This window comes from Bactrocera tryoni, chromosome 4 (assembly GCF_016617805.1).
Source record: "Bactrocera tryoni isolate S06 chromosome 4, CSIRO_BtryS06_freeze2, whole genome shotgun sequence".
Lineage (NCBI taxonomy): Eukaryota > Metazoa > Arthropoda > Insecta > Diptera > Tephritidae > Bactrocera > Bactrocera tryoni.
In genome coordinates this window covers 9,617,908-9,644,615 of record NC_052502.1, presented here as the reverse complement: position 1 = coordinate 9,644,615, position 26,708 = coordinate 9,617,908, and the positions used below count along the sequence as shown (strand labels likewise).

Here is a 26,708-nt window from a genome sequence, read left to right as displayed (position 1 = left end):
CAAATTCGCTCAAGATAAATCCTATAAGAACCCCTACCGACAGTGTGAAATGAATTAATTCGGATCATAACCCCATTCACTCGCCATATAACGGTACTATTTAAAACTACTAAAAGCGCTATAAATCAATAACCAAATACTCCAAAAGCTTTAAATTTTACCACAAAGATAGTATTAGAAAGCTTTATAAGAGCCGAGGTCAAAATTGGACAAAGGGTGTGGAACCGTCCTCTTTTAGGTGAAATCACATACCTCGAGACCTGCTCTACCGATTTCAAATTTATTAGATAAAATTATTTTAACATTCTTATGTCACAGTGTGTGAAACCAGCATTAACACCAACCACAATGTCAGCCTCGAAATCAGGTGCTACTTCGGACTGATTAGGCTCTCTCGACGAACAAAGGCCACTCATTATTCCTGTCCTGCTATATGGTGCAGTCTGATGAGTCGGCCTTACGAGTTTTCGAGAGAAAGGTTTTGCGAAAGATTTATGGTCCTTTGCGTATTGGCCACGGCGAATATCGCATTCGATGGAACGATGAGCTGTACGAGATAAACGACGACATTGACATAGTTCAGCGAAATAAAAGACTGCGGCTACGCTGGCTAGGTCATGTTGTCCGGATGGACGAAAACACTCCAGCTCTGAAGGTATTCGACACCGAGGGAAGCAGAGGAAGAGGTAGACCTCCACTTCTTTGAAAAGACCAGGTGAAAAACACCTGGAATCTCCAACTGGCGCAAAACATCGAAAATAAAGAACGACTAGAGCGTTGTTGTAAACTCGGCTATAAAGAAGAAGGTGTCACGGTGTGGAAATGGGTGAAATCGGACTACAACCACGCCTACATTCCATATAACACAACTTTACAGTCCTTTTGAATCTCTCACTTTCCGGTATACAAATCAAGAAGTAATTAATATAACGCGACAAAACTTTGCACCACTAGTGCCTTTGAAGTATGATATCCCATGACCAAAACTGTTCAAACGCCTAGGTACTGAATATGCGGACTCCAGTACCTATAGTATAAATAATATTTTCGTTATTCTAAAAACCTTATGCCAATTATGGTGGTCAGTGTACGAGTTATATAAGTACATATCGTACATACTTATGTACATATACATATATATATATAATTGCTTGGATTCCGAACTTCTGGTTAAAATTTTGCAACTTAAGGTACTTCCCTGGCCTTAATTCTAACAAGTAGCAAGAGTATGAAATTTTCGGTTATACTCGAACTTAGCTCTTCCTTACTTGTTTTAATTTAAACCCCAAATGCTCATCTACAATAAGGATACGAAGAAGTTTCAATTTTGACTCAAGTTATCGCTTGCTGGGACAGATTAACCGTTCCTGCGACAGTCGGGTCTACGTAACCGGAACGGACCCTGATTTTTATTAGGCCAAGGAGTGTCAACTCGGCAGAATTCTTATCATCTCGGTCAGAATTAGTTTTAAGTGTTACAAAACATCTTTAGATTTACAGGTGCTGAAAGTATGCAGAGGCAAAAGAAAAGGCGAGCCCATTTTCGATTCATTCTTAATGCAACATAAAAGTGGTATTTTGTCTGATTACTTATGGATGAGTTCTTTTCGATGACAATTGGTTCGAATTTATTTTCTAAGCCGATGAGGAAATTTTCTACGAAACGGCTGAATCAACGAATTGAAACTTGCAGACGACCTTCCCAGATATGATATATCTGTCTGATAATAATCGAAATGATATGATTTATAAGAGTTTTAATAATAATTTCGATTTAAGCTAATCTGGATTTTAAATTTAAAGCAATATTTTTTTTTTGAAACCCGCCATTTTGAAAAAGTAAATGAATTTTGACCAGGCTTTTCACATTAAGGGTTTACATGGGTTTCCTCGGGTAAAAAACAGCCTTTTTTCAACAATTTTTTTTTTCATATAATAATCGAAATATTTTATTAGATTTTTTATTGTTACAAACATATACTATTAACAAGGAAATTCTGAAATTTTTAAAAAATAAATTTTAACTCGGCTATTGTGGCGCCATTTCCGGTGACCTCTCGGAAAAACGATGTGACTGTGTTAGCAAGATAACTCCTTACAGGATCATCTAAAGTGAATAAATACGTGTTTTTTGTTAAAACTTAACTTAGAACTTGGACAAAGGAAAAAAACTGAAAATTGGATTTTTGGCAAACATTTTTGCAAAAAAATGGAAATCTCTCGACATTTTGTTTTTTTTTTCAAACAGTTGTAATCGAAAAAAATACTTTGTCCAAGTCTTTAAGAATTGTATCTCAAATACCTGTGTAAAATTTCATGAAGATTGGTTGAGTAGTTCTCGAGAAATCTTGCCAACCAACTTCAAAAACGCAGTTTCGAGAAAAACGCGTTTAAAGACGGCGCACTTAGCCAAGCTACCCTCGAGCGCACAAGTTCTCAAGGCTGTATCTCCGAAACTTTTACTCGAATCAATTTGAAAATTTAGGACAATATTCGAGAGGTGTTGTAAAATTTAATAAGACAATAAAAAAATTCAATTTTTTAAATCCGAAAACCATGTTAATGTAAGAGTTTTGCCTCTCTAGTTTTCGCCTGATTTAAAGTTTCCATAAGAGCGAAGAAATAAGTGAAGTAAGAATTTCCCGTTATAATTTTAATGCATGCTTTCCTTTATTTTTATTTCTAATATTACATATTGTTATTAATATTTGCAATATAATTCAGTATGACTTTATTGCTTGCAGTGCTTATTAGTTTTTTTTTTGTTTTTCTTTTGCCTACAAAATGAAAAATCTGTAGCTTTCGTTAGCTGCACATAAACAATAAATATGTATGAGTGTATGTATGTATATAAACATGGCCACTAGTGGTTAACTTTTTCGTTGATTTTATTGTTTAAAATTATGAATTCATTTTCGCAATGCGTGACATAAATTACTGTCATTTAATAAACCTAGGCGGGCTGCTTAGACATAGCAATTCACGGCAAATTAGTGCAAGTTTATAATTTAGAACAATTTAAATATATAAATAACTTTTGAAATGCTTTGAGAGTCTCAGAGACTACAAAATTACAAACTAAAACAAATTTCAATATTTTTTTGACAATTTCATTGTTCAACATATAGGTAAAGCGACTTAAGGAATATTTTATATTTGAATTCTTAATGTTACAAAGTGATGCTCAGAGCATAACCTCAAATCCAGACATTTTTGCTTTCACCGATTTCATTGAAAGTACGACGCACACCTTCGCCATTGAAAAACTTATAGTTAATATTATAACATATTGATTGATTAATAAACCAGAAGAGTGCGCGACACAGCGCTAAGTAGTTAAACAGTCAAAGACATTGTTGTTTCTAATCTAAATTATCATCGAAATCTTGTGGTTTCGGCTCGGCTTTGGGTTCTGGTTTAGGAGGTGGCGCTTGTGTTCTGTTCAAGCCCTCGAACATCTTGGCAACATTTTCTAAACCAATTTTGTTGCCGAACTCGGCGATTTTAGCGAATTTCGGATTGCTCTTGTACTTCTCAATATTCTCTGGACTCTTTGCAATGTCCATCAGCATCTGCTGAAACTCTTTATCCTGAAGGGCGGTCAAAAACTCTGGATCGAAGCGTATATCATTTGCTGGTTTTTGCTCTTGTGGCTGCTGTTGTTGCTGTTGCTTACGTTCTTTAGCGTGGGCACGAGCCTTGTGCTGTGCCTTCTTGCTTTCGCGCTCGGCACGCTTCCGTTCCTGCTTAATACGGTGCTGTTCGAGTTTCTTGGCGTTGGGTGTTACTTCACGCAACCATTCGTCTGCCTCCTCATCGAAATCTAACTTGCAAGCTTGCCGCAAATCGTTGGCAGATTTCTCCCAATTACCCAACAAACGGTGAGCACGGCCGCGGAACTTGTAGGCCGCCGCTGAATCACAATTCAACTCCAACGCTTTGTCACAGTCACGAATACAAGCATTGGGCTTCTTTAGTTTGAGAAATGCCTGACCGCGCTTGGCATGGAACAAGGCATTGCCGGGATTCAGCTCGATAGCTTTGGTATATAGATCGATGGCTTCATCAAATTTCTGTTCGGAATAAGCAGCGGCCGCTTGTGAACGCAAATCGCTTGCCTGATCAATTTCCTCCTCTGTCGGTGTCTTATTCGTGTCACCCATCGGCTGATCGGCTTCGGTGTCGGCTTCGATAACACCTATAAATAAATAAAGGAAGGAAGCGAATACGTCAGACTACTAATAGTGGGATGGACAATACTAGAAACACACTTGGCGGCTTGGCCTTGCTAAACTCAAGCTGTTTATTTCATAATTGTAGCTAATTCTTATTACACTTATCAATAGATATACATATATAGGCAAAATATACCGAATATGTAAAATAAAAATTCCCAGTTTGCTTAAAGTAAAGTTCCCTTTATATGACTGAACTCTTAAATTTATATTAAATTACTTAATATTATACAACTTATATTCTTACTTATAACTAAATGTTTTTCATACTTTAAAGCATATGAAAATTTTGTGCTCGCTCTTCGCTTTCGTAGCCGGCGTTCATGATGTGCGGCTGGTGTACATAGCCGGCGGCTTGTGGTAGCAGCTGATAGGCAGATGTAGGCATAAGTGTGGGTGGCAACTGTTGTTGTTGTTGCTGTTGCTGTGGTTGCATTTGCGTTGTTGGTGGTGGAGGTTGCTGTGCTGACAGTTGCTGTTGGTGATGATATATTGTGGGCACAATAACAGGCGTAGTCGCTTGTGGCGCATAGCGCTGCTGCAAGAACCGCATGGTTTCAGTTGCATTTGGCGTCAGTTGCGTCCAAAAGCCGCCCTCTTCACCGGTGAATGCGGAAATATTCGGATTGAGTTTTTTCGTTATAGGCGCTGCGTTTACCTTGATAAGCGTGCTTTCAGTCGCCAATGAAGGATCAACATTTGCATTGGTGATGTTCTTGGTAGTGTCAGTTTTAACGGTCTCAATGCATTTTCGCTGTGAGCTTACTTTGTGCGCATGCTTGGAAGTAGGTTGCAAAAAAGCCAACTTGAAATCCTTATGGAACACCCTACGAAAATAGCTGGGACTGAGCGCAATTTTATTTTGGCGTTCACAATCCTCTTTATACTCGGCATACATTTTCATTATGTTCAATGAACTGTGCAGAAAGCGTGTTTTGTAGTTTTTGTGCGGCACCCATGTTGGATAGCTGTTGATATGTTCGCGCACACCGGCAATAAGTTCCTCTGGAAATTTATTCTTTTTACCATTACGCCCCCTCCGGTCTTCGCCAGCATAGGCACCGGTTTGCTTATCGACATTCTTCTGAGCATTGGCGAGAAAGTGACTGCCGATGCAGAGCGTTGTATTGAAGAAACGTGAACAGACCCGTACATTTTCACCGCGTTCGCCACGTAGAAAATACCGATTGGTGTATACACGTACACGATTTGTCTTTCGGTGCTCTGCTGCAGTCGTACTGGTGTTTTCATGCACTTCAACCCGTGATAGCACAAAGTCTTTACGCCTTTTATAACTCAAACGCCAAAATGCTGCGCATAGTAGGCAACGTTGCTCTTCGGTGAATTTTGTGTGACATTTAAATCGACATGATTCGGCGCAATTGACTGGTTGTGGCACACGATCTTTCTTTATAGAGATACCTTTTCGATTATAAGCTTTGGACTTAGTTTTCTGTATAGATGAGGTTACGGCTTCAGTATGTCCCGCTGGCACTACCTCAGTTTCAGCGCTGTTGTTTTCCTGTGCAGCTAATGAGGAAGTCTTTTCTATTGTACTTTCATCAGTTGTCTTCTCTTGTACTGGTTCATTTTCTTCAGTTTGTTTATTAGTTTTTTGATGCAGTAGGTCCGCATTATTTGTAGCCACCTGCTTTGCGGCAAAATCTTCCATCTGTTCACTAGTCTCTTCAGTTACCGAATTATCTTCAGTAGAAACCGGATCCTCCACCGAATTATCACGCCTCTGTTTTGCTATTTCAGTTTTTAAACGCCGCCCCTCGCCGCTGCCGCCACGCAAATCTATACCGGTATAATGTCCTTTACCGTCGTTGTGCTCTAGCGCATCCTTTACCAAGTAACCACTTATGACAAGTGTTTTCAAAAAGAAACCTAAGCACACCCTTACACGTTCACCGTCACTGGAAGGCATGAAATAGTGATTCGTGTGCTGGCGTGCTTCTTTTACTCTCTTTATTATGCGCATTTTTCCAAGCGGTTTTTTCTCTACACATGACAGTAAATAGTTTTTTCGTTCGACGAATCCCAGTGACCAGAACTCTTTACACAATTTCATCCGCTGATCCTCATCAATTTTACTACACTGTTTTTTGCACTTTCCATTGCAATTAACCGGTTTAGGTTTTCTAACTTTTTTTTCGGGTTTCAATTCTGTGTAAAAATGCCGGTTCTTTGTATAACGCTTTTCTTTCTTGCTCTGTAATTTACGTCTACAACTACGTGTTTTTATTCGAGGAAGAACAATTTCGGAAGACTCATCGCTATAGCTAACGTCTTCGCCTTTATAGTTCTCATCCTGTAAATCTTCATTTTCGCAATCACTATCTATCTCGAATTTCAACGCAACTGGCGCAGCATTAGTTTTGATAGGATCCTCCTCCCCAATATTATCCCTTTCATCAGTGTCATAAATAGCTTCAACTTGACACTCATACTCCTCGATATTGTTTTCTTCACAATCAGAGTTTTCTCGTTCAGTTTTTATAGGCTCTTGTTTTCTAATTACTTTAGTTTCCTCGAGATAAACTGTACTCGTATTGATGAAATTATCGCCAATAATAGATCTATCCGCCAAATCCGGTCCGCTCTTCTGCTTTTTCCGTTTATGTTTTGTTTTGGCTGAAAGCAAAAGTGCGTATACAAGAGCCGTGTCAGGCATAACTCGATAAGTAATATTATAATTAAAAAGTTTTCTACCTACAAGAAATTAATATAGTGTTGACCCTATAATTTTCCTGACACGCCTCTGTACAGAAATTCGCAAAGCTACTTTAATAATATAAAAAAATTCCTTTGGCAAAGTAATCAACTACTACATGAAACATAACCTTGTATAATGTATTTACCAACCCATAATTCTAAAAACTTACCTTCCATGTCCAATTCCACCTCCGACTCTGGTTCCGATTCTTCCAATTCGGATTCCTCTGACTCGTCAACATTCATGCCACTACCACCGGCTGCGTCCCCACCAAATGGGCATTTTCTATAAATCGAATCAATTTTTTACCATTTTTTTTCTTTCAAATGGAGGTTATTCTAATATAACTTACCCTCCAGCAGCACCAGTAGGCATCTTAAATTCTCCCGTCGGTACTTTACCTCCAAATTTCTCCAAAAATTCTTTTACAAACTGTAGTTGCGGCAAATTAAGAACAGTTGGATTTTCAGACACGAAATTTATGAAAAACTTCAACTTTTCCAAGTCGGCATGAGACAAATTAGGCATAGCCATTTTTGCGTATTTTTGTCTAATAAGATTGCCAAAGTGTTTCTAAACAATTATGCTGATGGCGTTTTGTGTTAAGAACAATAAAATCACGTTTATTTTCTGTATTTCTTATAATTGGAAAATTTCTTTACTTTAATTAGTCGGTAAAATGTTATCGCGAAACTTCTTTTTTGATTAATGGCGCAGGGTTGATATTCTATTACAAGCGAAAAATAACCAATACTGCCAGCCTCAACTTGGCGTACCGTTCTTCAAAGTTCACGCGCCCCAATCTTTTCGTGTTATCAAACTTTTAAAACGATAATTGAATCTTGAATATGAATTCTGTCCCTTTTAGTTATTCATAACTGCTATTATTACTTTTGTCAACAGTTTTATATTTAAAGTAATATATATGCATGTGTACTAAAAACAAAGTCTACAATTTGGTATCGATAATTTTTCCATCGATTATCATTATATATCTGCAAATTGGAGACTGAAGTTGAACAATCCACTTTGAATAAAAACTACCGCGCAAAACAGTAAAGACATGTTTTTGAAACAAACACTATAAAATGGCTCCGAAACGTAAACGTAAAGCCCAAAATCAACCTGTGGTATGTATTTATTTATACTATATAAAAAGTGTAATGAAAATCTCAAAGCCATGAATTCGTTATAAGTGGTGATGAATTGATTTATTCTATAACACTTTAATTGCAGTTGACCACAGGCAGTGCTGTAACAAAATCCAAGGTTTTAAAAACGGAAGATCCAGTATTAGATGCTAATCTTCCAGTTTTGTATATAGAACATTGCCGATCCTGAAACGTATTTCGCCGCCGGGCTCTTCAAGTTCATGCTGATCTGCTTGAACAACTGCGTGCATTAAAGCCAGATGTAGAACTTCAATTGCTTATGAATGTCGAACGTCCACCACGGCGAGGTTCATTCGAGATATCTATTGCCACAAGTCCTACCGAAGAACGACAAGAAATATGGTCAGGATTAAATAGGAAACCGCGAGCACAAAAATTTCCACCTATTAATGAGTTAACTGAGGCGGCAAGCCGAGTTTTGGGCTTAAATGCGGTCAAGGACAAGGAAGGTGAGAATGACGCTCCTAAAGATCAGACTGAGCAAAAAGAGAGTACTAAATCTGGTAATAAGCGGAAACGTTCTATATAAAAAATGTTTTAATTTTTGAAAACAACGTAGCATTTATGACTATCGTTTGGTAAAATCTCTAATAGAGAAGCTAAACGGTATGATGTTTTTTTGCTCATAACGTTTGATGAAATTAAAATATGAAGAAGAAAAATATTTAAAATATAATGTAAATGCTATTGCAGTAAATTGGGAAACGTTTCATTTCGAGCAAATACTTCAAATGTACGCATATAATTTTGTTAAACTAAGTTATTTGTTGCTGACTTTCATTATTACTTAAATGCAGTACTATAAGTTAAGTTGACTACATCCTAATCTATATAACGAAGGATAGAGAGAGACTGTCCGGTGGGGGATTTAAGATATTCTATTAATTGTTGAAAAAATTGTTGCGATAAACGGGCAGTACTGAGAAATTGCCCCCGATCTCTCTGCCCCTCGGTCACTGATTGTTATTCGCATTAATAAGCAGTAATTAAACAATTGTTAAAACAACTAAAATGAATGACATTTTTTTATTCTTGTAAAAAAAGTATAAAGTTTTGAAAATAAAATATCTTTGTTCAAAAAGCTTGGTGTCTACTCTACTTATTTGTTTCTCACTTTAGATCGTTAGTGTCATTGCATTGTGCACAAGAATTGGCCTCCACATTTTCACCTTCCGGAATGTCTTCGCCGCTCTGTTTATATAAATCGAGCGTATCTTGCAGATCATGTTGCGCATCTATGAACTCTTGCTCTTCCATACCCTCCCCCGTATACCAATGTAAATGGGCTTTGCGCCTCAACATTATACCGCTGCCATCCAAAATACGTTGCAAGAGCTTATATATTGCTGAAGTGTTGCCAATGAAAGTTGCTGACATCTTAAGTCCTCTTGGTGGTATATCACATATAGCGGTCTTTATGTTATTGGGTATCCATTCTACGAAGCTACTCAAATTCTTGTTACGTACATTTGTCATTAATTGATCAACCTCGCGAGGAGACATGCGGCCACGAAAAATACCAGCTGCAGTTAAAAGCTTTCCATGACGCAAATCAACAGCACATAATAAATTGTTGGATGAGAAGATTTGCTGTACCAACTCGGCGACAGTACCCTGGGAAAACTCTTTTTGCTTGCAACTAACAAGTGGGGCAAAACCAGGAATGAGGAAATGTAATTGTGGAAATGGTACCATGTTGACGTAGAGCTTACGAAGTCCAGCGTTAAGTTGACCTGGAAACCGCAAGCAAGTGGTTATGCCTGACATGGTAAGTGCCACAATATGATTGATGTGTTCATAACCGCTGACAGCCATTTTCAAATTTCGCGAAACTATTTGGAAAAGCGCCTCATTGTCGAGGCAGAATGTTAAATGGGAATTATGAATTAGCGACGGCATACTCAGCAAGGCATTATAAGGTTCAACCACTACTTGTGACATTTGAGGTGAAGGTATCGAGACATAATTCGAAATAAGATTATCGGGATATTCATCCACAAGTGCATTCATGACGAGCGCTGTTAAACCGGAACCAGTGCCACCCCCTATAGAGTGTAGGATTTGGAATCCTTGCAATGAGTCCACAGATTCTGCTTCACGCCGTATTGAGTTTAGAACAGCGTCCAGAATTTCCGCACCGTCTGTGTGATAACCTCGAGCAAAGTTGTTCCCTGCGCTGTCAGTGCCTGCTACGAAATTCTCAGGCCTGTACAATGAGGAGCGCTTGTGTAGGTTTTCAATAGTAGTCGCCTCAGTATCCACACAAATGGCGCGTGCATAGAATCGTTTACTCGCGGTGGCATTGAAGAAGACGTTGATGCGTTCCAATTGTAAAGCGCTAGTGCCCTGGAAGCGTCCCGATGCGTAGTCTACTCCATGCTCGTGAGAGATCACATGCCAGAACTGGTGATAAAAGACTAATTTAATTTATAATGCCTGCGTCAATTACAGAAATTCTTTAGCTTACAGCATCTCCTATAGAATTTCCGCTGGCTCCTATTTGGATAGTAATAATTTCGCGCATTTTCAAACCCTTTATGGAACTTCAAATTTATTTACAGGCAATTTTGTGAATATGTATGTTTTTTCGATAGTTTTTTCAAAATTTATTTTATGTGCATTTTATATTTCACCAAAATTGTTTTTCGAATGTATATTTCTAACATTTTCAATGTGTTGCTAAGAAATCGATTTCTTTTCTTTACTGGAAGGTCTAAAATATTCAATATTAGCGAGTAAATGTCGATACTTTTGTTACGCTTTATCTTACTTAAGTTTTATAAAAATCCAAATACTTACATAACTTTCATGAATATCTAAAAATATAAACATTTAAAACAGCCACCTCTATTTTTGGACAAAATGATTATTGGCGAAATGCATTCAAAGGCTTACAAATTATTTGGAAATATTCAATTACTAATGTAAAACGATATACATTTATTTTGTTATTATACACACAATGGCTGCAACTCTAAATCAGCTACATCCATAACGCCTTCACGAACTCGTTCAACTTTTTCGTCGCCATCATCATCGACATTATTGCCTTTTTCATTGTGTGTACTATAATTTAAATATGTTATTATACTCGTACTTCACCCGACAGAGCTAGCTACTCATCCTTTTTCCCAGCTGACAAGGAGTTAAACAAACGATTGACTTCATTTGCAACCAAGTTATCCAACACAACACCATTGGCGTCAATAAAATTGGCACATGATTTAGTGCTGCTTACTTCACGCACACCTTTGGTGTCCGTTACAGTAAAAGTGAGTATGTACTTGTCATCGTATTTCTTCATATCGGAGCTAGCTTCCCAGGTTCGTGGTCCATTATTACCATTCTTTTGGATTGCAACCGCAAAAGTACCTTTTTCGCGGAATGTTGTATGAAGTGTGAGAATTCCCATTAGCGCGAAATAGGCAATTACGCTAAAAAGCAAGACTGGGCGAGATTCTGGGAAAGGGTGTGTGTAATCCCAACCATGCGCTAGAACTGCAACACCTACGGCCAGTGCGCACAACACTAGCCGGGTGTTGATCAAACCGAATTGTTCCTTTAATTGTGGACGATCGCATAATAGACAATTCTTCACTGCATCATCTAGTGCATGTTTCACAGCAGATCCATCCCATTTGTTTATTTTTACAACCTGTGATGAAAATCGAAAATATAATTTTAATGATTGATTTGTGCCGTTGTATGTCGCTTGTCTGGGAGTTGACGTGTACAAAAAATAACATAAAGCGGCTTTCGAGTTACAATCGGCACCGCCACGAAAAACGGGTTTCAACTTTAGACTCACCTCAATTTCCAGTTGGGGCTTTTCTTCTTTTTTATTAGTCATTATAAAATTAGAACTTGGTTGAAACAGTAAAGTTGAAATGTGAAAAAATATTTAACAACGCGATCACAAATTACTTTCGGTACACGACAACAAATAATTTGCCGCTTGACAGATTGCGTACGGGGTGTTCAGTGAGTTTGCTGTGGATATGTTCCTTACCATAAATCATGCAATTATATATAGGGTTGCATTCCCTTAAAACTACTATTTAAAAAATTCGTTAAAACTACAATTAAATAAATAAATAAAATATATTTAAAAATTAAATGTAATAAAAAAAAAATTTATTAAAAAAAATATTAAATTTAACAAAATAATAATAAAATAAATAAATGGAAATAAAAAAAATAAAATTTAATAAAAATACAAAATTTTATAAAAAAAATTAATACAAAAATAGCATTTTCAAAACAGTTTTTTTTATTTTATTTATCGCTTAGAACACTATCATTATCAAAGCAGTAACTATAAAAAAATAATGCAATATGGTTTAACCTTAATTATTGGAATAAATAGCAGTTGTATCACTTTTCTTATAATGCCTTCATTTGAGCAAATAAATCATCTAAATCCACATTAGCAGCAGCGGCAACTGTAGGCACGCTTTCCGTGGTAGTTTCTGGTGCCTCATATGCTAAACGTAGACCCGTTGCAACTTCTTTGCTTGCTTCAGTTGCTTCTGCGACGGGTGGAGAATCATCGACTAGCTCAATGCCCCATTCATTTGTTTCGTGCAATGGCGTATCATCCTCTAGAGCACTCTCTTCTGCTACCACTTTTGGACGAGCTTGGTATTCTTTTTGACGTTCTTGACAGTGCCGGTCATCACATTGAGTATTCGGTTTCAGACTCATACGTGGAAAGAAATCATTCATTGCATTATAACCCAAGTAATCGGACACTTCCCCGAAATTGAGCAAATATTTGAGTGTATTCTGCACCAACATACCGGCGGTTATACCCATAGTGGTAGGTAGGGAAGCAGCACACACTCCTTCACGTTTCAATGTTTTCTCGTCAATATTTTCTGCAACAACTAATGGTGGGGCACAACCAAAACATGCCGTTTCACCGGGACGTATAAATTGTATATGTCCGGAAACAGCATTCTCAGATACACCTGATTCGAACCAATTCAAACCTAGCTCATTACATGCAGTGTTGATAGCCATGCGAGCCTCAAAATTGTCAACACAACTTAACACTAAATCAACAGGTGTATCGGGTTGTATACCACCGTGAGATATAGTATTCAAGAATTTATCGAATGATTCCACGGTAGTTATGTTATAGTTGTGAGTTTCGATCCGCACATCAGGATTAATAAAGCTTAAGGTGCGCGCAGCTGCTTCCACTTTGGACAAACCAGCCTGGTCAGGTGTAAAAAATAACCGATTCATATTTGCCAGTTCCACTTTGTCATAGTCAAAAAGTATTAATTTGCCGATGCCACACCTGGTAGATTATTAAAATAGAGAAATTATTTTGTTTATAATGTTAACAGATGTGTGTGCTCTACGCACAGTTATCGCTAACCTTGTTAACATATCAGCTGTTACGCTACCAACACCACCAATCCCGACCACAGCCACTGTTTTTTCACGTATGCGCTCATACTCCTTAACAATTCCCATACGTTGTAGCGCCATAAGACGACTATAAGGATTGGAGTCCACTACTTCTGCAGACATTTTATCAATTCGTTCTCGTGCTGCGCGTGTCGCGCTTTTCTGTTGCTCCAATTCATTTTTCAGTTCGGCGATTTTCGCCTGTAATTCATCGAGGGCCGACATTAGAACTTACTATTGAACTTAACTTTATTTTTGTGGTATTTTAATGGCAGAGCTCTATGATAAGAATTTGTTTGCGTGTCACTTTCACTATTGGGAGGACTTTACCAAACTTGACAAACTGCATTTACTACTGTCAAATAGAGCAGCTGTTGTTTTTTGTTGTTATAAAAGAGCTGCCAATTTCCAATAATAATTGTAAACAAAGCAACAAAGCAGGTGCGAAAGCAATAAGAAAATTATGGAAACGTAATATAACGGAAATGTGGTTTCGTGCATAGGAAGAAATATCGTATAAGATTTCACCCATAACTTATTAAATAAGTATTATTCATATTTAGACTTTAAATTTATACTGGTGAGCGGTATACAGTGTGTATACAAGAATGAAAAGGAGGAAGTAAAATGTTAACGTGTGTGTGTGAAAAGTATACGGAAAAGGAAACGTCAATTGGAAATCATGAAGACAGCATAGTTGGTTGAATTTCATTGAGCGAATTTTGAAACAAATTTCGCCAAAATTTTCTACAAGCAAAAATATTTTTATTTCGTTTTTTGGCACAAAGTATGAAGTTTCAATTTCGTTGTGTGTATATATTGCTTTTGTATGGAAATGTGAGTTCAGTATAAATTTCATTCTTATAAATTTCCGATTTTTATGGTTATAAGAGGCATGTCTAGTAGAAGCTCCTACATTTATTTTGCTTGTGAAATTCGATAACGAGTGCATTAGATGCATGCATTTCCACAACCTAATCTGACAAATAAATAGAAATGTTTATCTTCTGTGGTTTTACAGTCTGCAAGTATTTGTTTACATATTCATACACGTATGTATGTACATATATGTATATATTAATATAATTATATGATTGGGTTTTTACTTTTTCTTCACAGTAGAGATAAGTACACTCAAGTAATAAGCTTGCTTAGCAAATATTTACGTTCTCTCTTATTTGTAGTGATTCTAAATATCTGTTGGTTTTTTTATATAAAATATTTAAATCTCGGACTGTAGAAACCTAAGCTGTTTTGTCACAAAGGGCTATAATTGTGGGAATAAGCTACTACTTGTATATAATTATTATGTAAAAGTTAATTATGTTGTAACATGTTTAACACAAAAACTCAATTATTGTCTAGTTTATTATTTATTTGTAAATAACAATATATTTTTCACAATAAAATATTGAATAGTCTTAATAATAGAATAAATAATCCCTCATAATCTAATATTATGTTAGTTACACATTTGGACATATAAAAATTCCCACACATCTATTTCATAACCACCTTCCTGGTATTTGGTAAAAATGCTGACATAATTGCGGCCGCTGAAATTGAAAAAAGTGTTTTAGTTTTATAATCAAAATGTGCGTTATATTTCCGAAAATTTCATTGCAACTTACACCACATAACGAACGTGAGCATAATGAATGGTGGCACACAGCCAAATGACATGAAAATGGGAAACAATATATTGCCCAATATAGATCCAACGCGTCCAATCATCATAGCCAAAGAGACAACCATTGTTCTATAAAACGAAAAATAAATATGTTTTTGAGAAATAAATAAATTTGTTATAAAACTTACCTCAACGATGTCGGAAATAGATCGACCGATGAGCTAAGAATGGACATGGATGATATGCTTCCCATTGTCACTGATATTGCAGCAACAATTGATGTACTCAAAGAGGATACTGAGAAATAAAGACCAACACCACAAAGACCTGCTGCCGTGGCACCAATTGCTATTGAAAAAAATATATAAAGTATTGTTCATTTTTTGTTGTGGTGATTTGGCACTTACTAAGCATTATTCTACTGCCAATTCGATTAACAATGAAACCAGCTAAAAAGTAGCCAACGAAACTGGCTACTGCTACCGTTATATTGTTGGTAAAGGAGGCGGCTGTAATAACCTATAAAATAATTGGGATTTAATTCTAATAAATATATTAACAACTAATTTTTTTCTATAACTCACAACTTCACATTTTGCCGTTTCTAAATCTGCAAAATCACTTTTCAACAGTTGCGTCTTGTTAACACTGTACTCCAAAATGGTACACATGCTAGAACCAGCACTGCCATGCATCTGTTCATATTCCTCAATAGAAGCAAACATTTGGGGAATCCACAAACGCAAAGTATTTTGGCTAAATAATAAATAATTTATAATAGTTAAAATATGTTAATATATGTAAGCCATTAATAATTTTGTAAAAGCAAAGCTTACCCAAACAAAATAGCGAAATTCATAAGATAAACACGAGCGGAGAGGCCAAGATAAGGTTTTGATAGAAGCGGACGTAACTGTTCCCAACCTTGACGCAAGGTGATTTTGGGCTTTTTCTCTTTTACGTGCTCGTTAGAGGACATGACCTGCTTCTCCTTTGGAATCGAACTTTCAATCGTAGCTATGCTCACAGTCGAAGCATCGCTCTCCTTTTCTGCACTAGGCAGTTCATTCATGAGTTCTTTGATCTATTAAAAATGAAATTTAATTAAAAATTGGCATTTTTGTTAACATTTATTGTTGTTATAAAAGCAATAATAAACTAATATGAGTACGCATTGATGGAGTGTTGCCTTACCGGAAAATCTTCACGTGGCTTCCAATGATTGAGCGCGTAGATTCGCTGAAAAGCACGCATAGCTTCCGCATTGCGACCTTGTGACATTAAAAACTTCGGACTTTCGGGGAAGAAATTGAGCAAAATACCGCCAAGTAGATTGGGTGTCATGGTGATTGCCAAAAACACTTGCCAGGAATGAACTGCGAACAATAATGAAATTATTACGAAATGTTAAGAAGCAAAAATGCAGCAAAAGAGGTTATGTAAAACATGAAAATAATAGATCTTTGAAAACTGAATTAAATTCATAAAAATTGTGAAAAAACAAATAATTATGAAAAGGTTCCACTTACACTGCAAACCCAGCAATTCGAAATCCCAATGTTTGGGTAATACCGTTAAAGCAATTATTGGCAGTAATATGTTGCCCACCGAAAACATTAGGCCCATAAGCATAACTATGCGCGAACGAAATTTCTTGCCATGCAATTCAGTCAAGTAACTCATAAGTATCGCGAATGGACCACACATACTGCGGAAGATAAAAATTCGTCAACTTAAAATACATACAAAAAAATGAATACTATGAAATGCAATTACATAAAACCGGCTATGAATTTGAAGATCATCAGTTGTATGACATTTTGACTGCTAACTGCACCTAATCCTGGTATAAGATTACTTAGATAACCTAGAATGAGTAGTTTTTTGCGTCCCTTCGTGTCAGCCAAATAACCCCACAGCACCGCCGAACTGATCATGCCTGTTGAATATTTTAATAAATTATGCTATTGTGTGATCATAAATAATAATGGTTAACAATTAAAAAAAAAAATAACTTTTTATGACTAAAATGTTATAAAAAATAATTTTTAACGTATTCCTATATTTGCTTTGGTTTTATGGAATTAATGTCAAAAATATTTTCAACCCTTCAGCTAATAGCAATAACAGTTTTCCATATTTAAACTACTACTGTGGGCAGTGAAATTAAAATTCCAAGCTATTAAAAAATTGTTTGTCGCATTGTTAATAATATATAGAATGTTGCTTAAAAAATATAATTAAATCTGCTTAATTCAATATTCAGTAGTGAAAATAATTGTTTGTTTATAAATATAAATACAACCTTTGAAATTTGACACCTTACGAAACAAAGTGGCCAGATGATTCACTCGCAAATATTTTTTATTAATAAGTAAACAAAAAAATAATATTGCAAAAACAGCTGTTCTATTTAAAGTCAATTAAAGAAATAAGAAAAAATTACAAATCAAAAAAAGTTAACTTCGGCTTACAGAAGCGAATTACATTGCCTTGCACTATCCGAATAATCTATGCCGAATTTCGTAAAGATATTTTGTTAAATGAAAAACTTTTTATTATGAGAACTTGCTTTTGACCGGTCTGTTTGTTTGAAAGCGATATGCTAACGTGGTCGGATCTGAGAGTTCCATTATATAATATATAAAAAATGAAGATGTACTAACTCATTGAGCTCTAATATTTCAGACCGCTTAAAACTACGTGTATTTATTATTACCTGCATAGGTGATGGCATTTAGCAGTCCTTTATGAAGCAGCGTTAGCTTGAGATCACATTCAGCACTCGGCAGTATGAAAGACATAGTCGACGTCTCGGACACCGTGGCTATAGCAGCGGGACACGCGCAGATCAATAGCAAAATATTGAACGTACCAAAACCCGCTGCTTCCATAGCTGTCTCGAAATCCGCTGGCACATCCTTTTTTTGCTCTGATTCTGCTTGCTTTTCAGAGCTTTGCAACACGCTTGGGAGCGTTCGATTTGGCGGTGTGTCATTGTCGGCTGTAGAAAAATTTCCATTACGAAATCAAATTGAACAAGTGCGCACAAAGAAGGGCGGGCGCTATCATTGCATATTATTTACCAGGCGCTTTGTCTGTTGTCGTTTCTGCGGCCATTTCTTTTAATATGTTTCGTTTTTTATTCACACGCGTATTAAAATATTTTTGATAACATTAATTTTTTCTTTACTTTTAATAAACACGATCTGTATATTTTTCCAGCTGTTCACTTTTGTTTAGCCACGCTTCGAATTGCCGCGTTTGTCATTTGCCAAGGGAATTGGCTTGTCTGAGGTGATCTTACACCCAGTAGCATCTTTTGTACTCCTTACAATGCCGTTGTTGTTGATATTTTTGTTCTACTTAATTAGTTAAATTATATTTGTTTTGTAGAGTAATATTATCAAGATTAGCAACAGCGTTTATCTGAGTGACGGTTGCCCGTATATACTTATGTATGTTGGCATGTAAATATGTATTTAAAGTGATGTGGGAAAGCCACCAACTTTTATTACGTAGTTATCTTATTTAATATTTCTAAAATATATAAAAGTGTATAAATATATTGCTGAATTCCGTCCTTTTGTTGCAATGAACATGTTCAATTTTGAACAAGTCGTGATAAGCTTCCTGCCACGAATGTAACAGGTGTTTTTAAGAGAAACAATACTGCTGTCAATATTTACAAAATATTAAAAAAGAAATGGCGGAAAGTAAATAAACAAAAGGCTTAGAACATTCGCTTACGCAGAAAGCTTTCAAGTGACCTTTAACCCACTATAGTGACGTTTTAACGCTACACAACCTAAATGTTTTTAGTTTTACCGATAAAAATCGCGTCATTATTGCCATCAACTTTTACCTATGTTGTGGTATTCTATTTTTTTAATAAACACTGATGACGAATATGGAGGATGGAGTCATGTATAGAAGTTCACGCAAGTAAGCAAAGTTCTCTGATCGCCATTCACTTGGGAGTGGCCAGAAACGATTCTATTACATATGGCTCAAGCAGCTCACGACTTCCGGTATTTGACCAAGTATAATTTGGGTAGTCAAAGAACATCCGTTTGAAGGCGAGCTAAAGTGAGAAGGCGAACCATCCCTCCTAAGGGTTGTGCGCTGGGTTTGGGACCCGCCACGTAAAAAACGCCCACAATGAAAAATTACCAACAGCTTCGGAAGAGAAACCCTGCCTGGAAAGATCAGGTGGAGAAGAACCTTGCTTCGTTTGGAATCTCCAATTGGCGCCACATTGCAAAAAGAAGAACGAGTGGCACACTGTTGTTAACTCGGCTATAACCGCGTAGCTTACGCCATACGGCAATTAGACAATGAGAAAACAGTTATAAATTAAAGAAATTTGTCATCAGATCTTTTTCACTATTTAATATTTCTACGCCACAGACCATATTCATTTCATCAGATTTCTAATGCAAATATAATGAAAGCATCTTCGTAGTCTAACTTCAACACAAATACAGTTAAGGTAAATACGTAGTTTGACGTAAAAAATTCTACAGAGTTTTCATTATCAAATAAACATGAATTCGCGTCCATTTGTCCAAGATGTCCGCAGTCGTATGTACATACATGAGTGCGTTCGCATACGAAAAGGGTGACCAAATTGGAATATTTTAAATTTTATTTTTAGTTTCTTGGTACTTGCAAAAAATTTCCATTCCATTCGCTGTAGTGTCGAAGTTCGTTTCATTATATCCTGAACAGGTTAATTTAAAGAAAAAAGTGGATTATTTTTTCGTTACTTCCGGGATGCATTTTCGAAGTAAGGCCGTTTTTACTGGTCCAAACTGGCCTCACACCTTAATTATTACAAATAAATAATAAGTTTTTAATCCAAATTGAAAGAAAATGTTATCATGGATATTTAATTGAGAAACCCTTTATATAAAAGCTTTAACATTTCATCGGTAGCTATCTTAATCCACTTTATCTTTGCGCAGCTGTGACGTTTTTTCACATCAGTACCCTGGATTAGTATCATAAATAAATACATATAGCGTTGAATGTTTATAAACTTTTCCATAGCAGCAGCTCCTCTGCCTACATATTTATATAATTTAATTTATTTTTGTACTTTTGTTTGGCAAAACTTTGTTTTAAGTCAATATTGAATGGTTACTAGGCAGACACGCGTATGTTATAATCGCTTTTAAATCGTCTCGAGGATAGTGAGGTTTCATATACCCTGAACAGGGTATATTAAGTTTGCCACGTGATTTGTAGCACCCAGAAAGAGACCTTAGAGATAAGCTTGACGCGCTGAGTCGATTTAGCCGTGTCCGTCTGTATATACGCGAACTAGTCCCTCAGATTTTGAGATATCAATCTGATATTTTGCACAAATCCTTTTCTCCCCAAGACCGGACCAATATGGCGTTTAACTGCCATACAAACTGAACCATCGGAGTCAAGTGCTTGTATCGAAAGCCTTTTGATTTAAAGAGCTATATTCCAGAAATTTGTTATAACTTATTGTCTAAGGCAATAGAGCAATCTTCGAAGAAGCTGTTCAAATCGAGCTATATGGCATATTGCGGCCATACATAGGAATCTTTTGTACTTGTCATGGGTATTATAGCTTCGGTGCAACCGAAATTAGCGTTTTTCTTGTTTTTATTTTTATTTTCATTTCAATATTATTCGTATGCAAGTTTATATAGTGGCACTTTCGTTATAAGAGATGACGACATCGTTCCAAACTTTGCTTTTATTATTCACGAAAACGTACAATTTAGTTGTAAATTATCGCTTGAAAGCGGAATTAGAATTTTTGCAGTTATTAAAAAGATAACGGTAAGTCAGCTGGCAAAAAATAGCTATTCTGTATCGCTAACTGAAATGCTTGGTATAACTGTATATTTAGTTGTAAAATGTTACCGTCTGAGCAAATATTACACGGACTGCCAAACAAATTTTTAGTATCGCCTTCAAAAGAGGCTTTTCTGTGCTTGTGAGCCAATAAAAGCAAGCCAAGGCGTAATGCCATCTTCCATACACTTGTTATAAGTCTGGACTTGGACGGTTTTCAGTGCCTCCAGCAAACATATGGAGATAAAACTTCACACGAGCATAAGAAAAGTTGAACCAATCTACGAAACCAATTTTTATTGATTTGGTTTGCAGTATGAATGGACCAGTCCGAGTCAAATTTGATCAGATGATAAATAAAACAAAGACGGATTAGGTACATCAGTTATAACTCAAGGACCACTGAAGCGATTTCTGATATGTTGAATTCATCCTTTTCCCGAGTAGCAAAATAACCAGAAACAATTTGGAACGGCTCACTTACTATTTATCATTACAAATTTGTTTTGAATGAGAGAATGTTTTTGGCTATAACCGCGTAAGTGGTGGAAATTTGAAGTCCATTATCCACCATTGGACACGACAAAGCTCCGAAAAATGTAAAGGAATAACTACCAAGTTAAGACGATGACGAGAGGGCCTACCATATGGTATGCCTATGGTTTGTAACTTAACTGTGTTCTATAAAAACCACTAAAGAGCCAGTCCAGCTCCTGCTCCAAGTTTCGTGGACCACTAAAATGTAATAGAAGCTTGTATTTATCAATTAAACCCATCATTGGAGCCTCGCAGTTATGAACCACCGTGTTCTTTGGTAAACTTAAAACTTCATAGTCAGTGAATAAATTTCCAAATACCGTTAACTCACCACACTTTCCGCAATGGCAAATAAAAACACACAATTTTGTGATTTTTAAATTTTAAATAATTTATTGTTTTTCTTTTATAATATGGAACAATACAATACACAATTTAAAGAGTACATTTTTGTTATTTTTTTTTTGGTGTGGAAATTGCACCATGATTTTTTTATATGTATGTATATATATATATTTGGTTTTACGCTTTTCGCTTTTTTTAAATGTGTGTACTTATTATTTAATAAAATTGTTTGTAGATAATGCTCGAATACATAAACATCCAAACTATGTGTGTATATATATATAATATGTATATACTATATATGTATGTTTATATATATATATGTATATTGAATGTATATATACTTTATATGAATGTATATATAACTAATATAAGTATGTATATAAGTATGATTTCCGTTAATCTCACTTCTCAATTTTCTATTGTTTTTTATCTTTTAATTTTTGCCCTTTAAAATGTTGTTTTACGCTTATTTTAAGTCAAACTGTTTTTTGTTTTTAGTTTTGTTAATATTTAAGTTGCTGGTTTAGCAGAAAGTATATCGACTGTGTGCCAGCATATGTTTAGATAATGCGGCCTTCTCTTTAGTTTCGTGCTTCGTAATGAATGGTTTGCAACTTGACTTTTTATTGGCTAGTAGTTAAGAATGTATTTTTTTTAACACACACTTTTTAGTTCTTGTTTTCTTATTTATTGATTTTTTTTCTGTTTTTTGGTTTTGGAGTATAGAAATATGTATTGTATGTATTCCAGCATAAATATATTTACATACAACACAATGCAAGCATTAGTAATATATGTATGTATGTAAGTACTAGTATATTCCCAGTGTAGATGAGTATATTTAGTTACAAAGGACTAATTGTAGTTTCTGTTCGCTCTTCGGCTCACTTTCATACTTTAGAGTTTTGAGATTTTCATTAGATATTTATTATATTTTTTTATATATTTTTTTTTGGTTTTTATGCTTTATAAAGTGGTGTAAAAGATTGGGGTTAACTTGATTTTTTCTTATGTGTGAGTGAATGTGTAGCAGCTAAGCGTTAGTACGCGTATATGTAAGGGCTAGTAAGACTTAAGCATGTAAATTTTATCGAATTTGGGAACGTAGCCTTATATAACCTGATTAACGAATCACCAGCATTGAGACACAATGCCTTTTTAATATTAAAAAAATAATAATTTTCTTAATTTAATTATTAGTAAAATAAGAGTTTAACATTAAATATTTGTATACTTGTGTTTTAGGAAGTTCAGTACCATACTAAAATTCTGTTGGAAGTATGTGTGTGTGTACATATGTATATTGGTTTGAGCTGAAATAAACGGCCTTATGTTCAGATACAAAAAGTCCACTGTGGTATTTAAGTATTTGGTATGCATTTTAATTGATGAAAAATATAATTTCTGTAAGGCTTCACGTTTTTATGTGTGTATTTTTGTGCTTAACCTCAAATTTAACAGCGAAAATTTTTATAAAGAACTTTTTTTTAGTTGTAATAGTTACTGTTTTCATTAAAACTAAAAATTGTAGTTTTCTGAGAACATTAATTGCTTTTTCTTTAATATTTTCTTGTAAACAAACACATTTTTTCTTCTAAAAATAACACTTTTCGAGTATGCATATTATATACGGGTTTAACCTTACTATTTCGCCGCTATACATATTTTTGGTGAGAATTTTAAGATTCGTAATTTAGTTTCTAAAAGTTGTTGTAGAAAGTAAAAAAAAATTGTTATATTTTTTGCTAATAAATAATTGCTTGTTCTACAAATTCATTTTGTTGTTTTCACTTATTGATTTCTGTTGCTATTGTTTCACATACAGTTAGTATTTCTTGTGCCGAATTTAACACATTCCTTCCATTACACTGGTGTGTGTATATTTGTGGGTGTAAAATTGTTAAATTTTGCTTTTTCAATAAATTCGTTAGGGCAATGGACTAAGACACAGCAATAATTTTCAATGAATAATTCGTAAAGATATTTTTTTGATTTTTTTAAATTTTTATATTTTTTTTGTTTTTTTTGAATACGATTTTTTGGCATTGTATGCATTTATCATATGTTTTTAAATAGAAATAATCAGCAAAAACGCAGTAAACTCACTTTGTTCAATTTGGCGTTGAAATATGCATTACATTTGTTTCAGATAAGTTTCTTATAGTTTTGACACTTGAAAATGAAACAAACGCGTTTTCATAAATCATTTACAACTATTTGTTTATAAGTTTGGTTTTGGTTTTTTGTTTTGTTTTTCTTTTAATTGCGGGTGTAAACATTAACACATGTTTGTTCAATAAAACTCTTTTTTTGTCAATTTTTTATGTTTTTTTAATTTTTTTGCGTTTTTTTATTTTTTCTTTTATTTAAAAATTAATTACATTAACCCCAGCTACTTAAATAAATGTATATTATTTTTTTTGTTTTTGTTGTTGCTTCTATAATTGCATAAAATTGTTTAAATAGTTGTGGGTATACATACATTTGTCTTGTATATTCAATAAATATATGTTTGTTTATATGTATGTATGTATGTTTGTATGTAATGCTTGTATATATGTATATGTAGGTATGTATATGCTTTCTGATTATTAATTGTTGTTAATAAGTTGTTGTTCCGCATAACTTTGTCTCTACTTTATTTAGTGTTATGCTTTCACACATACATAAACTTGTTTAAATATTCATGCCGAAGTACATATATGCTGTCTTGTATTTGTTTTTGCATGGTATTTATGTATGTATATGTTTATAATTTATGTATGAATATTAAAAGGCTTCGCTTACACAATTAATCTAATTTTTTTTGTTTTTTACATGCATTTATGTAGGTGCGTATAATTATTGCTGTTTTAATCCAAAGAAACATTGAAGCCATTATCTTTCTGTTATAATAAAAAAATATTTATGTATATAAATTTTTTTGTTTTTTGTTTTTAGTTTTTTTTTTTTGTAAATTAGAAACAGTGCTATACCCTTCTTAAGTACAGAAAATACAATATATATTATCAACATTACATTTTGTTTCGTCATTTCGTTTATTTTTATTTGGATTGAATGCTTTTGCTCATAACAATTGTTTTTACTTATTAATTACAATATTGTTTTTTTTGTTGTTTTGTTTTATTTTACTACATATTGGCGATAAATTTGTCAGAAAAGCTTTTGATATCTAAATGTGTACGTGTATGCATGTATATATGAGTTCATGTATATAATATTCAATAATTATAAGTAGTTTATAAAGTTAAGCATTCTACGCACATTCATCACTAGTTTCTTTACACTTTAATATTCCTCATCACCAAAATCATCCCTGACTAATGTCATTCTTTGGGATTGTTGATGAAACTCTTTCGAGTTCACAAATTGGTTTTTATTAACTATTTTATCTTTTTACAAACTATTATTAAATTTGTTTGATATGTTGGCATTAAAAAAGGGCATTTGAGATTTTTGAAAAAAATTTGTTGACAAAAATATTCAATTCGTTTCAAAAGAAAAAATGCAGTGATTTCAACGCAGGTCATTTAAGTTTAAGTTAGTAAAATGTTAATTCCTCAGTTAATGCAACGAAATTGCGCTTTCAAATGTCGTATAGGAAAACCTATAGCTTAATATTGCATGTGAATAGCACAATTTCAGAGCTGTATTACATATAACTACATAAATATTTTGGACGTTGTCTAATGCTAAATCACTTTCGAGATTGTAAACAAATACTATATTGAACGCTTTCATAGCGATTGCACAGAGTTTTCATACACACCTCCATACCATAAGTACATATACATGTTGAGCTTTCGCATTTTAAGCGTGTTAGTGCATTCACGCTATATGTACATATTTCAAATAATTTATTAATAATTTACCATCTTTAAACAAAACACTTTAACGCTTCAATTACAATTTCGAAAGTGTTAAAAATATTCCGAAACATTTTTTATATAATTATATTGTTTTTGTTTATGGGAGACATTATTCCTTTTTCTCCATAAAATATATTTTATGTTTAACGCTCACCTTTTACGTTTTTCTCTTCCTGCCCCTTTTCATTAATTTCTTTTTGAGTTCGCTAAAAAGGTAAAGTTGCTTTAGTTAAAATTAGGCTTCGTTTCCTTCCCACACACAGATTGTACGCTGCTTTAAGTGATTTGAGCTTTTAGTTCTAATTTACAATTTGCACGCGGTTTTTGAAATCATTTAGCTTTACCTACTTATTTGAGTTTACTTTCTGGGGGTTCAATTTTGTTCAATCTTTCTGCTGTTTTCGTCTGCTCATCGTTCTACTGTTTTGAAAATTTAATTGCAAATAATAAATCTTCTTGCATTGCTTGCTTGTATAGTTACAGTTTTTTGTTTGCATTTTTGTTTCATTAAAAAGTGGCCAAAGCTTATTGTCAGAAGCGAATATACGAATGTATACTACTATTTTTTATTTTCATTTTGTTTACTTTTTTTCTTGCAATTAAATATGTGTATTTTAATATCATCAATTTCCATTAAAACTATTAAAAAATTACGTAACATGAGTGAACTCTAAAAATATTTTGTTTTCTACATACGTACTTTTTTGTTTTATTTTGTCACTTTGTTGTTCTTGGTTGCTTTGGAAATTTTTTTGAATAAATATTTATTTTTCATCATACTATTTGGTAAACTCTCACTATTTTATTGCTAAATTCCTTAAAAATTAGAAGTATTGTTTTTTATATAAATTTACAAAATAATTTTAAGTCTAAAAATTCTGTTGCCGAAGAAAAATAATCTTTTCATAAGAATTCATTTGAATATGTATTTATTTTTCATTTGTG

General features: G+C 34.4%; 7 protein-coding genes across 7 annotated transcripts; 1 reads left to right on the top strand and 6 right to left on the bottom strand.

Annotated features, from left to right (window-relative positions):
- Window positions 1–3,362: 3,362 nt before the first annotated feature.
- Window positions 3,363–4,163, bottom strand: LOC120773616 (hsc70-interacting protein 1-like). The gene has a single exon (XM_040102615.1). The coding sequence runs from the start codon at window positions 4,161–4,163 to the stop codon at window positions 3,363–3,365; it is 801 nt and encodes a 266-aa protein (XP_039958549.1).
- A 113-nt stretch (window positions 4,164–4,276) lies between these two features.
- LOC120773436 lies at window positions 4,277–7,826 on the bottom strand. Its single transcript, XM_040102317.1, has 3 exons — window positions 7,307–7,826; window positions 7,124–7,239; window positions 4,277–6,872 (listed from the first exon to the last, which is right to left on the bottom strand). Exons 1-3 carry the CDS (start codon window positions 7,486–7,488, stop codon window positions 4,507–4,509), a joined length of 2,664 nt encoding a protein of 887 aa, XP_039958251.1. The 5' UTR covers window positions 7,489–7,826; the 3' UTR covers window positions 4,277–4,506.
- Window positions 7,827–7,975: 149 nt separating this feature from the next.
- On the top strand, window positions 7,976–9,176 carry LOC120773435 (selenoprotein BthD-like). Its single transcript, XM_040102316.1, has 2 exons — window positions 7,976–8,084; window positions 8,191–9,176. The coding sequence occupies exons 1-2, from the start codon at window positions 8,043–8,045 to the stop codon at window positions 8,653–8,655; spliced, it is 507 nt and encodes a 168-aa protein (XP_039958250.1). The 5' UTR covers window positions 7,976–8,042; the 3' UTR covers window positions 8,656–9,176.
- LOC120773433 (probable tubulin beta chain CG32396) lies at window positions 9,171–10,892 on the bottom strand. The gene is made up of 2 exons (XM_040102314.1): window positions 10,594–10,892; window positions 9,171–10,529 (listed from the first exon to the last, which is right to left on the bottom strand). The coding sequence occupies exons 1-2, from the start codon at window positions 10,648–10,650 to the stop codon at window positions 9,237–9,239; spliced, it is 1,350 nt and encodes a 449-aa protein (XP_039958248.1). The 5' UTR covers window positions 10,651–10,892; the 3' UTR covers window positions 9,171–9,236.
- Window positions 10,893–10,974: 82 nt separating this feature from the next.
- Window positions 10,975–12,100, bottom strand: LOC120773434 (signal peptidase complex subunit 2). The gene is made up of 2 exons (XM_040102315.1): window positions 11,935–12,100; window positions 10,975–11,781 (listed from the first exon to the last, which is right to left on the bottom strand). The coding sequence occupies exons 1-2, from the start codon at window positions 11,974–11,976 to the stop codon at window positions 11,242–11,244; spliced, it is 582 nt and encodes a 193-aa protein (XP_039958249.1). The 5' UTR covers window positions 11,977–12,100; the 3' UTR covers window positions 10,975–11,241.
- A 275-nt stretch (window positions 12,101–12,375) lies between these two features.
- Window positions 12,376–13,889, bottom strand: LOC120775093 (ubiquitin-like modifier-activating enzyme 5). The gene is made up of 2 exons (XM_040105094.1): window positions 13,513–13,889; window positions 12,376–13,431 (listed from the first exon to the last, which is right to left on the bottom strand). The coding sequence occupies exons 1-2, from the start codon at window positions 13,767–13,769 to the stop codon at window positions 12,510–12,512; spliced, it is 1,179 nt and encodes a 392-aa protein (XP_039961028.1). The 5' UTR covers window positions 13,770–13,889; the 3' UTR covers window positions 12,376–12,509.
- Window positions 13,890–14,932: 1,043 nt separating this feature from the next.
- On the bottom strand, window positions 14,933–18,490 carry LOC120775092 (synaptic vesicle glycoprotein 2B). The gene is made up of 11 exons (XM_040105093.1): window positions 18,261–18,490; window positions 17,894–18,178; window positions 16,951–17,113; window positions 16,704–16,882; window positions 16,369–16,550; window positions 16,011–16,258; window positions 15,759–15,930; window positions 15,582–15,693; window positions 15,363–15,522; window positions 15,176–15,303; window positions 14,933–15,100 (listed from the first exon to the last, which is right to left on the bottom strand). The coding sequence occupies exons 1-11, from the start codon at window positions 18,292–18,294 to the stop codon at window positions 15,045–15,047; spliced, it is 1,719 nt and encodes a 572-aa protein (XP_039961027.1). The 5' UTR covers window positions 18,295–18,490; the 3' UTR covers window positions 14,933–15,044.
- Between the last annotated feature and the right edge of the window lie 8,218 nt (window positions 18,491–26,708).

What these genes read in the sequence shown, in the direction of transcription:
- LOC120773616 (XM_040102615.1), bottom strand. Translation starts at nt 4,163, where the DNA reads ATGGGTGACACGAATAAGACACCGACAGAGGAGGAAATTGATCAGGCA.
- LOC120775092 (XM_040105093.1), bottom strand. Translation starts at nt 18,294, where the DNA reads ATGGCCGCAGAAACGACAACAGACAAAGCGCCTG. An exon ending in CGAATTGCTGGGTTTGCAGT is followed by an intron (nt 16,551 to 16,703) that starts GTAAGTGGAACC and finishes TATTGTTCGCAG; the next exon opens with TTCATTCCTGGCAAGTGTTT. An exon ending in GCTCACGTTCGTTATGTGGT is followed by an intron (nt 15,101 to 15,175) that starts GTAAGTTGCAAT and finishes TTTCAATTTCAG; the next exon opens with CGGCCGCAATTATGTCAGCA.
- LOC120775093 (XM_040105094.1), bottom strand. Translation starts at nt 13,769, where the DNA reads ATGTCGGCCCTCGATGAATTACAGGCGAAAATCGCCGAACTGAAAAAT. An exon ending in ACAGCTGATATGTTAACAAG is followed by an intron (nt 13,432 to 13,512) that starts GTTAGCGATAAC and finishes ATAATCTACCAG; the next exon opens with GTGTGGCATCGGCAAATTAA.
- LOC120773433 (XM_040102314.1), bottom strand. Translation starts at nt 10,650, where the DNA reads ATGCGCGAAATTATTACTATCCAAATAGGAGCCAGCGGAAATTCTATA. An exon ending in GAAATTCTATAGGAGATGCT is followed by an intron (nt 10,530 to 10,593) that starts GTAAGCTAAAGA and finishes TTTTATCACCAG; the next exon opens with TTCTGGCATGTGATCTCTCA.
- LOC120773434 (XM_040102315.1), bottom strand. Translation starts at nt 11,976, where the DNA reads ATGACTAATAAAAAAGAAGAAAAGCCCCAACTGGAAATTGAG. An exon ending in AGCCCCAACTGGAAATTGAG is followed by an intron (nt 11,782 to 11,934) that starts GTGAGTCTAAAG and finishes TTTTCATCACAG; the next exon opens with GTTGTAAAAATAAACAAATG.
- LOC120773436 (XM_040102317.1), bottom strand. Translation starts at nt 7,488, where the DNA reads ATGGCTATGCCTAATTTGTCTCATGCCGACTTGGAAAAGTTGAAGTTT. An exon ending in CCTACTGGTGCTGCTGGAGG is followed by an intron (nt 7,240 to 7,306) that starts GTAAGTTATATT and finishes TTCGATTTATAG; the next exon opens with AAAATGCCCATTTGGTGGGG. An exon ending in GGTGGAATTGGACATGGAAG is followed by an intron (nt 6,873 to 7,123) that starts GTAAGTTTTTAG and finishes TTTTGCTTTCAG; the next exon opens with CCAAAACAAAACATAAACGG.